The sequence below is a fragment of the Haliotis rufescens genome, unplaced genomic scaffold (genome assembly GCF_023055435.1).
Source record: "Haliotis rufescens isolate VD_foot unplaced genomic scaffold, xgHalRufe1.0.p SCAF_3, whole genome shotgun sequence".
NCBI classification, from domain to species: Eukaryota; Metazoa; Mollusca; class Gastropoda; order Lepetellida; family Haliotidae; genus Haliotis; species Haliotis rufescens.
In genome coordinates this window covers 33,686,978-33,698,594 of record NW_025964001.1, presented here as the reverse complement: position 1 = coordinate 33,698,594, position 11,617 = coordinate 33,686,978, and the positions used below count along the sequence as shown (strand labels likewise).

The 11,617-nt window shown below is 41.1% G+C and overlaps 1 protein-coding gene across 1 annotated transcript; it reads right to left on the bottom strand.

The window, feature by feature from the left end:
* Positions 1-1,857: 1,857 nt before the first annotated feature.
* Positions 1,858-9,290, bottom strand: LOC124119832 (countin-3-like). The gene is made up of 7 exons (XM_046482486.2): positions 9,167-9,290; positions 5,785-5,986; positions 4,604-4,739; positions 3,920-4,032; positions 3,273-3,368; positions 2,515-2,655; positions 1,858-1,991 (listed from the first exon to the last, which is right to left on the bottom strand). Exons 1-7 carry the CDS (start codon positions 9,176-9,178, stop codon positions 1,906-1,908), a joined length of 786 nt encoding a protein of 261 aa, XP_046338442.2. The 5' UTR covers positions 9,179-9,290; the 3' UTR covers positions 1,858-1,905.
* Between the last annotated feature and the right edge of the window lie 2,327 nt (positions 9,291-11,617).

Here is an 11,617-nt window from a genome sequence, read left to right as displayed (position 1 = left end):
TTCTTAACAACATTGAGTTTATAAGCAAGTCCAAGGAGCAGCTTTAGAAGGTGTGGGTTCATCTGCTGGATTCAAGTGATCAACTCCATGTTGTGCTGCCAATTTCTGAATGTCCAAGCCAAACGGAATCTTGCCATATCTAACATTCATAATCGACACACTCATTAAATATTATCAGTAACTGAATGATAGCTGCTCATCTTTAGAAAATATTTAAGTGATATCTGTTGACGTCGAAGGAGCAGGGCATGTCGGAACACTCAACTCGAAGAGCTAAGACTGGAGTTCCAGTGCAAATTCTGAGGCCACTGACTGAATGCGATCACGCCTGATTAGGTGGCTTTTAGAAGCAGACATGGAGACTTGGCAGCCATAGTCAAGTCTTGATAGAATACGTGCTTTACATGGCAATAACTTGGTAGATTTATCAGCTACCCATTGTGTTTTGGACACACACTTGATTAGATTCATAACAATGTTACAACGGCTACAAAGATGGGATATATGTCTTCACCATGAACGTCTCTGATTAAAATAAACTCATACGATGTTCCCCCAACCTTTGAAGGAATCTTACGACGAGTGATCATCATTGCTACTGACTTTGAGTGGGATATTTAGAATCCCCATTTTGAACACCAGGCATTAATTTTGTCTAAACATGAGCGACCTTTTCGAAACCCTGATTGAATTCTGGATAATATTCATTTTTCTCAAGATAATAAGTCAAGCGGTTGGTAACTTTCTTTCCATAATTTTACATAAATTAGAGGTAAGGGAAATTGGCTTATACGATGCTGGTAGTGAGGGGTCTTCACCTGGCTTTGGTACAATTTTTATGTTGGTTTATGGTAAGAGTTGCCTCCTTTGCTTGAAAAAGTTAAAATACAAGATTGAAATCTCGTAGAGCAGAAACAAGTGTATGCTGTAATTATTTTGGATTGCAGGTAATACTACGGCATCATACTTCGATGAATAAAGCTGACTTCAAAATTAAACTATGTCATATTAGAGATATACAATTTAGGGTTCGAAATGTATACATCAAAGTGTGCCGATCACACGGTTCAGTTAAAACGAACTCCCTGTGTCCCAGTGCAGTGACCGGTTTCTAAGATTTGTTTGATTGTTTGTTTGTTGTTTAACTCCGCACTCAGCAATATTCCAGCTTTATTATGGCGAGTCTGGACCAGACAATCAAGTGATTGACATCAGTCGCCTCTTACGACAAGCATGGGTTGCTGAAGACCTATTCTAACCCGGATCTTCACGGGTCGGTCTCTAAGAAGATAACTTTCCATGCATACAGGTTGCAATTGAACCATTTACACAACCAAGTAGCAAATTTCTCTTCGGCATTCTCTTCTCTGTTGATGTCTATGGACACGAAACTGGCTGTCATCAAGTATTTCAAACTGAAATTCCGTCATAATATGACATCTAAAACGATGTTCAGTGGCAGAAATCCCTGCGACAGTAGGTATCTCCAAGATTCCTATCTTGGCTGTGGAACATAAGAAGGCCTGTACACAAGAAGAAATCCCAAACTTCCTGTTATCGAAAGGGCCGGTATGTAGTCTTCTCAGTATATATGTTTTACGCCAAATGCGTGTCTGTAAACTTTGTAAACAAGTATAATTTTGAAGAATGTTTCCGTGACATCAAAATGGCCTCTCACCAAAGTAAAGTAACTCATCCAGTCAAATCCTTCAATGGGGACCGAAACAGTAGCACGTAGCATGGGTGAAATACACACTCTCTCAGGTGACGAAACGGTTATACACTTTTGTGAAGGAGTTGTGACAATAACATCAAATGTCGGGGTTGTCGGTTCAAGGATATATATCAAGATGGGAGTTACATTTTCCATATTTATTCCAACTAAGTCCTTACAACACAATATATCTATGCAGTGATGAGGAAAGAGATGGAGCGTCTGTCGTAGATCTTGCTGTGGGGATGGTCGCTGCCGCACTCGCCATTACAGATATCTAAAGGGAAAATATATCTTGATCAGTCTGATGAATATATGTTATCAAGAGATGAATTAACATGATGAGTTTTCAGTTTTGCGGATATTATTAGTAATATGCTATGCCCTGAATTTTCATTTTGATCCCGTTTCCGGAACAAGCTAGCCTGGTTAGCAAAATTTGTGAAAAAACAACTAAATGGAAATTGTTCTGATAAGTATTGATCAAACTTAATACTTACTTAATGTGGCACCAAATTCGCGAAGTTGTATTGCGAAGTTTACAGATTGCAGCCCTCGCATTCATTTTACTATCGGATAAGACATTAGCTTCACAATTTGTACACCCATGTGGAGAATCGAACCCGGGCCTTCAGTGTGACAAGCGTACGAGTTAACCAGCAGACTACCCCACATCAGTAATAAGGCTCATCAAAATCCGAAAAGTAAATCATGCTGTTGTTTTCGAAGAGTTCGCTATTGTGCCAGGTGTAGAGAGCCAGATACCAGACCCCGTGTAGTTAATTGCACGTTGCACCCACCAACACGTAGGGTGTAGTTTCCTGGTAGCCACTGCTCGCACGGTCCCTGGGATGGGTCACAGCTGGGGTCAGGCTCAGCCTTCAGGGTCATACGGGTGGGATAGGTGCCTGCTGGAGACTTCTGGTTCAGGAAACTATCCTCTGTGGAGAGAAATGAACTTGTATGTTTTATACTATAGGATATACAGTGATACCAAGATTACTCGACGTCGGGGTGACCATCGTAAATTTACCGAGCTATGGTCGGTTCGATAGCCATACCAAGGCTAAATATTCTGCCACAAACTTAAAGTTTTATTGTCAAGTTAATGCAACTTCTCTGTAAAATCACCTAATTATAACGTATTTGTACCGACAAGTTGTAGTCATGCCCCCATTGTTAGTAATGATCGAGTTATTCATTGTTATTCATAGTTCAAGACAAGAGGAGTGACAAAAATTGGCTAGAATAAAGATAAGTATTTTACCGGGTGTTACATTATCTTTAAGGTTGAGTTAAAGGTTTCTGGCGTCTCTTTACATTAACTTATAAAGTATTATATTGGCCAGTAGTCATAGTTATGAGACTGCCTGCATCGTCAGTAGTGTCATCTTGTTAGTGTCTTGTTCACGCCACGCCACACAGTATTCCAGATATAACGAGGGTCTGTAATTAATAGATAATGTGACCAACGATGCCACCTAATCCATAAAGTCGCCTCGAGCGATAAGCAGAGGCTCCTAGGGTTCTATTCTAACCCGGACTGCTGGTAACTCACCAATTGGAAGCCCATCAATTGTCTCTACAAGAACAACGATCTCTCCAGTTCCGGTCCCGTTCTTGGAGGTGTAAGAAAAGTTGATTGTTTTCTGACCTGAAGCAAATTGAATAAAAAATCAGTATCAAGCATCAACTAGGCACAGGAACAGTATTACTTAATTTTGATTAGGCGGTAACATAGTACGGACAAATGTTTTAGTAACTTCGAAACTGCTTTCTCCAATAAATGTAAGAAGAAAAGTAGTGTAATGGTGTTGTGGGCAACTTCATGGACAACAAATACATTATTTGTTTAGGTGAGGTAGAACACTTTCTTATTTATTTTGTTGTATAAATTTTGCATTTATATTAAAATATGTATAATTTTTATGTCACTCAAGTGACATAACACTTAATGTCGGAACTACTGTCAGTGGTTTTCACAGTACGATCATTGAAATTAGTAAGAAAATACAGAATAAACAGAACATTTGTCTTTTCTTGTCAGATGACATGTTGTCTATTCTCGTGACCTAACGAAGTTGATCATTCCACTCTTGACTGCGCCACTCATAAATTTCAACTATGTCACTCGCTGAAATAAAGATGTTATTTGACAAAAAAATACAAATATCCTCTCTTTATCTGCGACTGTTGCCGTCCTACCTTGGGGTCCTGATGCTGGGACGATTGCAAGTTCCGTAATTTTGGCATCCCCGTCATCAAAAATAGGGCATACGTTAAGAAGTTCACAGAAATAGATTGGGTCAAGATCAGCCCTGTGGAAGAAAACAGTAGTATCACAACGAATTCTGTGGAGAGATTAGGCACTTTTCTTTTCTTTAATGCTAACGCATATTTTTCAAAGCAACTGTGCCTTTTTTAATTAGAAGTAAAATATGTTTTATTTAACTATGAGTTGTGTTGCATCTCGAACTAGGTCAATAGCAATGAACGTACATTACCGGAACGATCATGCGGATGTAGTAATTTAAGTTCAAATGAACTACTTCGAGTGGCACGCACTGCTAAATATAAACACTCGTTGTCACTTTACTGCTGATCCTCACCCTGATTATAACCGCTTGATCAAAACCAATGATTTATCGCAAGGAAAATGGATATTTCTTGAAAAACGCACTTTGCAATTTTTGTCATTACTGTAAGTAATATTCTTTATCGCTTGAATGGCTTGTTTTCACTTTATAAGTATTAGCACACATGTAGATATATTTGTTAGTTAATAATTGCGATATTTCATGATACTATTTCAAGTGGCGAGGACTATACCACACTGCTATATTTAACCTGTATTGCCTTCAACCCATTCACCTATTCATGTTTACTCACTTCTGAATGAGTTTCACAAACTCGTCAATACCAGCAATGTCACAGAGAAGATCGCAGACGACCGCCAGGGCCTGACTTCCGGTCTTCTGACCAAGAGCTGCGCACAATTTTTCACAGGATCCAACAACCCCGAGATCTGCAGGAAACAACATACACGTGCGTCAACCTGAATAGGTTGTCTGTTCTCCATGTAATCCCTGCAGTGATAACTTTCTTACATCCTTGCTTAACAGGTCAAGGTATGTATTTCAAGACATATATATTACCAATACAATGTGCACAACTATGTGAAAAGAGTTTGAATCAAATATCTCCCTGAAAACACTACTGGGTGTCATGCACTTTAAAATACAGATCAGGTATATACAGTCAAACCCCGTTATCTATAATGTGCCGATATCTCAAACCTATTCTCCGGTCCCAACCGTTTCACTATATGAAAATTTTCAGTTTATCACGAATTCGAGATAAAAATACATACCGCAATCTGGAACCTTAGACTCGGTCCCAACTGTGACTTTACTATAGAATTGCATTGCATGCATGTTGATATATGTTGCAGTTGCACAAGTATGTCGGTGAGTTAACGCCCTTTGAGACCCGTGTAGATCCGGATTAGAGTAGGTCTTCAGCAACCCATGCTTGCCGTAAAAGGCGACTAAAGGGATTGGATGGTCAGGCTCACTGACTTGGTTGATGCATGTAATCGTATCCCGATTGCCTGGATCGATGCTCGTGATGTCAATTACTGGATTGTCTGGTCCAGACTTGAATATGTACAGACCGCCGTCATATACTAATAGCTGGAATAGTGCGGCGTTAAACAACAAACTAACTAACTAACGCCCTTTGACCAGTAATTCAGAAGCACATCCCTGGGGGAGGGAAGGCCAAAATACTACGGTCATACACCAACGACAGTCAGCAATGTTCAAGCTATGTTACGATGGCCTGTACGTAGGTTTGTGCCAGACAAACCAGTGGTTGAAATGACCAACGATGACGGAAAATCAGTGGCATCAGATTATGACCAGCCAACCTCATTAGGCGGCTCATATGACAAATACGTGGTACTGGGGAATTATTCTGACATGGTAACGTCACGAGACTTGCATTAAGTACGCATTAGGTATTGGCATAGCAAAACATCCCCTGTCACAAGCCCCACAGAGGACACTTACTGAGAATGATGTTGAGGAGTTGATCAATGGCTTCTCCAGTGAACTGGACACAGGTTGGACAGAGGTCGAGGGCTACACCTCCGAAGGGCGCGACTTGTTTTGTCATGGTGACGTGGTGTGTCTTCTTGGAATGACGGGGATGTTGTGAGAAGCTGGGGAGGCACTGTGCCCCCACCATGGCCGCCAAAAATATTGCTACACCCTAAAAAGGAAAATATAATACCTGTATCACACAATCTAAAAACATCGCCAGGCAAAGGAACAGCGAGTATGTGAATATTGGCATAATTGACCGGACAAACCAGTGACTGGACGCATGTTTAGGCAGCAGTCAACACCGTCGGGTCACGATGTAACGCAGTAAGTCAAGTGACCAGACATACCTATTTTAACCGGCTGTTACGACAGACATAAGGTACTGGGGACCTGTTGTGACCCGGGATCCCCACAGGGAGACATGCATGAGGAACTGGGGACCTGTTGAGTCCCGTGATCCCCACAGGGAGACATGCATGGGGTACTGGGGACCTGTTGAGGCCCGGGATCCCCACAGGGAGACATGCATGGGGTACTGGGGACCTGTTGAGGCCCGGGATCCCCACAGGGAGACATGCATGGGGTACTGGGGACCTGTTGAGGCCCGGAATCCCCACAGGGAGACATGCATGAGGTACTGCGGACCTGTTGAGACCCGGGATCCCCACAGGGAGACATGCATGAGGTTTTGGGGACCTGTTGAGGCCCGGGATCCCCACAGGGAGACATGCATGGGGTACTGGGGACCTGTTGAGGACAGGGATCCCCACAGGAAGACATGCATGGGGTACTGGGGACCTGTTGTGACCCGGAATCCCCACAGGGAGACATGCATGAGGTACTGGGGACCTGTTGTGACCCGGAATCCCCACAGGGAGACATGCATGAGGTACTGCGGACCTGTTGAGACCCGGGATCCCCACAGGGAGACATGCATGAGGTTTTGGGGACCTGTTGAGGCCCGGGATCCCCACAGGGAGACATGCATGGGGTACTGGGGACCTGTTGAGGACCGGGATCCCCACAGGGAGACATGCATGGGGTACTGGGGACCTGTTGTGACCCGGAATCCCCACAGGGAGACATGCATGAGGTTTTGGGGACCTGTTGAGGCCCGGGATCCCCACAGGGAGACATGCATGGGGTACTGGGGACCTGTTGTGACCCGGAATCCCCACAGGGAGACATGCATTGGGTACTGGGGACCTGTTGTGACCCGGGATACCGACTATATATATATATATATATATCCACACACGCACGCACGCACGCACGTGTGTGTGTGTGTGTGTGTGTGTGTGTGTGTGTGTGTGTGTGTGTGTGTGTGTGTGTGTGTGTGTGTGTGTGACCCACACAAAAACATTAATTTTGGTCAGGAACATTTGTCAATCTGTTTGAGCAATTACAAGTTTACTCGTTGATTTAATCGTAATTAACCCAGATGAGCTACTGAGCCTTAGTTCTGTCTTCACTGGATATCGCACTTTGCTAGTGACACTTCATATTTCGTCTTCACCATTGTGTTTGTTAATGCACTTGATTTACCAAAAAATCACTCTGTAGTAAGTATGTGGCTCCACAGAAAAAAAAGTGTAATGTTTCATGCGTGGGTTATATCTTAGTCACGAAATTGTTTATGAAGTTATTCTAGGACACGACCTATTTCAGACACCTGGCAGATCACAGGGCGAGGAAAATATTCTCATCAGAAACTGTCTAAAACCAAAGAATCCTTTGACCTTCACAGGGAATACGTTTAGAACGCCGTGCATCTATCTATTGTGCTATTCGTGATAATATTTGCTTTGTTTGTCATAATTAACTCACAATGCTGTATTAGTGTTTTATGAAGCAAGGTATTCCCTTGTCTTTGAGATTATCATAGTTAACCTGTGGAGGCATAAATTTCAAGAAATATCAATCTTATTCAAATCAGACCTAAGTTCTCGCTGCCGCGAAACAAAGATCTTTGTTTAGTGATAGCGAGAACTAAAATCTGATTTTAATGAGATTGAAGAAATATCATTATCAATCAAATTTGACAGGTCTGGTTTTTTGCTTGATTGTCCGGAGCTGCATTGCATCCACTGTAGTTTAAGTATTTAAATGGCAATTATGTCCCCATCGCAGTGGTCATGCGTAAAGGGACAATGAGAGATTTTCCCTTTCATCTTGCAATGTTCACAGCTCTCGATAAATGGTTTCTGAGAACCATCAGACCCGCGTGTGTCCAGCATTCACCCCATCTGGTTCGTCAAAGTGATCTCCTGTCGCTAGTACATATATCATTCGTGACCACTCTTGACATTTCGTGTCCAACTCCTGACTTAGTTATCAGTTCCGTGATAGGTCAATCAGGCATAACGAAGACGGTTGTCATGCAATGGCACATTTATAGGAAATTGCACCAGACATAATTGCTATCACTGATACGTCACATGTCTACCATTATTTAAAAAAAAGCTTTACCAAGGCCTGAACGCTGTAGCCCTCATCAAAATAACTTATGAGCAAGAGTCGTATTGTCCCCTTTAAAATCTTAGTAGAAAGAGCATGCTCGATTGAACCTCAAAAGTGAATTATAGAAACCAAAGTCTTGAGCTACTGGAATATTTCTAAACATGTGTGGTTGATAGTATCAACACATACCCGATGACAAATAACACGTAAGGTTATTGGGGAAAGGTACTTATAACCACAGTAACCACAGCTGATTGGTTGTCGTGTGACATATTACCTTTGTACCTATGTAACAATCAATATAATTCTTGCATGTTCTGAATCAAGTTCATCGGTTTGGATTTAGTGACTGAATTGGGCTTTAAACAAATTTTACCTTTAGTCAAGCCATATAATGGCACAAAGAATATGTGATCACATATTGCACCAAACACGGGAATCGAACTCGGAATGAGCAAACGCTTTGGCCAATTAGGCTACACCAACGAAATATACCATTATCTTGAGAACAATCCTTACCTATGTCCAATTAACATATATTATTTTTAGAAAAATACTGACACCTGTCTGTTCTTCACCTTAGATTAAACAGACAATGCCCTGTACATTTCGCCACTTCATGTACATATACCTTTGTACTTTTGAAAAGAGAAGTATGTTAAGTCAAAGCAGTATGTGGATTTCTTTAGGAAAATTGATAATATCAAACTAACAAATGTATTGTAAAACATAAACGCATAAATAACTATTACAAATTGACATATGATAAATTTGACTTTTTTTTTGTAAAAGGCATTGTCTTTTCAAAGTACAAATAAACATTATCACTTTCTACAAGTGCATATTGTACTATTAAAGAAACATAGAAATCGTTAGTGTGAATTACCTTGATATTCATTGTACGTATATCCCCGCCAGATCCACAGCAAGGAAGAGACGCTTTGCAGAGTTATTCCTTTATAAAGCCTGATGTATGGAAGTCTTGTTGGGACATAACTATCCCGATCTAATGAATGGAAATTTACAATGATTTCCCCATCTGAAAATCCAACCAAACTGATATATGTATACACAGACTGCATCTCCCCTGCCTTGGTGTTTTATCCTTCTATCGTTTTGTCATGTGTCAATTCCGGTCTTTTAACACGTACATGTTTGTCAACTCTCGTTGTTTTTCACCTTGCGGAACATTCACATTTTCGCCTTGGTATTTTTTATGAGAGTTCCTGACAAACAGGGTCTCACCTTTCTTCAAAGTCGTCAGAGTCAAGTTTTGCTATATTCTTAAAAACGGCCGACAAGAAGGTTCATGTCAGAAGCCCTTAATAAGCTTCTTTCATAACCACCCTAACATAATGCGCAAATAATAATGATCATAAGATGGTTCAATTGTTTTCAGTGCATGCATCATTATCAGCACGACTCTTTCACCGCTGAAGATGATGTTCTAAAGGCAATATGATCTCCATAACCGCTCGATGGATTGTTTGCGCTGAAACTTGTTCTTACTGTTTCTTATCATAAAGGGGATCACATTTTTTCAAGGCGTCAAAATATATGGGTTTTCTTTCTTTAACTTGAAGTAAAATAAAATTATGAAAGATCTTCTCACGAGATCAAACCCCGGAGACCTTTGCAGAAGCTCTAGGAAGCTGACTGCGAATAAATGGACATGATGGCTTGGCTCGGTTACTTGGCTGATTGCTTGACATCGTTATCCCGGCGGCGTGGGACGATGCTCTTAATACGCACCACGGGTTTGTCTGATTCAGACTCGACTATCTGCAGGCCGGTGTATAACAACACTATTGAAGACGATGTGGACATACTAGTTCCGCCGTGTATGTGGGGATCCCATACCAGGGTATTACAATGCCCATTTGAAGGCCTAAACTATTGCTGTACTTGTGCTGGGTGAATTGCTGCGCCCTAGGGGCTAAGTTTATTACGTTTTATTTCATGCATTGAAATCTAAACTATCAAGCAGAATGTCAAAGATGTATTTTCCTTCTGATATATGGATCGTCTCTGTTTTATTACTATGCTGAAACCTGGTTAAAAACTGAAAGGGGAGATTACAAAATATACTGTTCTGAATATTTTATTCCACATTTGTGAAAATTTAAGTCGGCGGATTCATAATGAAATCCAATCTAATTCAGGACGGTATACCGTATAGTGAATCTTGCTGAATCGTTTCTATTTAGGATAATTAAAATCATTTAGAACTCACGTTTGCATTAATGGGATTAGCTCATGACAATAATTTCCAGATAATCCGTATTGTGATTTGTCACATATGCGTCTCCATACCATCTCCATTTCTCAGTGTACTCAAAGTTCATGTGCCCTTAAAAGATAATCTCCTTTATCTTTCGCCACAAACCTAACATGTATATACACTCACCAACACTGTTAATGACCAACCAGCATTAGTCCACTTCATGGTTAACGGCATGTCCATTTACAAATGATAGTTTAGGGTATAAAGCTGATGTTTGAGTATTTACCGCCTATAAGAACGGAATGAAACTATCATTGCAACAACCTATCAGTAACAACGCGCCAGGATGTAACTCAATCATGTTCGCAATAATGCACAGGACAAGCGTGTCTTGACAGTCTCGCGTATTCTTTCAACATTGAGTGGTTCTCTTTTTTCTAAACATGAGTCATTCTGTGGATTGTAACATACTACACCTAAACAAATCAAACCGGGTTATATACGGTACCTGTGACTGTAGATAAAAACGACGGTTTTTGCATTTATCAAAGCGATGTCAAAAGCACCAGCCAATATATTCAAAATTCTGTAAAGCTCTGTCAAGCTCGGGGTTCACCTCAATTATGTTTCTAGGTTTGTCAGCACCATACCCGTGCTCGTGGGTTTCACCGAAGTAGTAAACGTCTGAGACCTGCATCACTTCAGGCTTTCCTCCCACAGCTGACACGCCGTGATATAACTGGACTAATGTTAAAAGCGGCGTTAAACCCAACTCACTCACTCACTGTAAAGCTCAAGCAGTTTCTGTTAGAAAGTACAATGTATAACTTGCACTCTTTTCGCTTGAGTGGTGTACCTTACGCTGGAGTGACTCCAGCTTTGGTGAATAACGTTTTTATTCTGCTACAGATAGTGTTAATCCTATGAATCAGTGGCTACATAACTTTATCAAAGCAGTCTGTTAAACCAAACAAGTAAAATGAGCTAAGACCAACGCCATCTGACCACTAAGAAACATCCAGCCAATCACAGAGCCTGACCGTCCGATCACCCTTTAAAGTCGCCTCTTACTACAAGCCATATACAAGCCATATACTTTTATCCCTAAGCTGT

Bases quoted from the DNA above. Each gene is read 5' to 3' on its own strand.
- LOC124119832 (XM_046482486.2), bottom strand. The intron at 3,369-3,919 runs GTAGGACGGCAA...AATTTGCTTCAG, and splicing joins CCCAGCATCAGGACCCCAAG to GTCAGAAAACAATCAACTTT. The intron at 2,656-3,272 runs GTGAGTTACCAG...TTCTCTCCACAG, and splicing joins AATTGATGGGCTTCCAATTG to AGGATAGTTTCCTGAACCAG.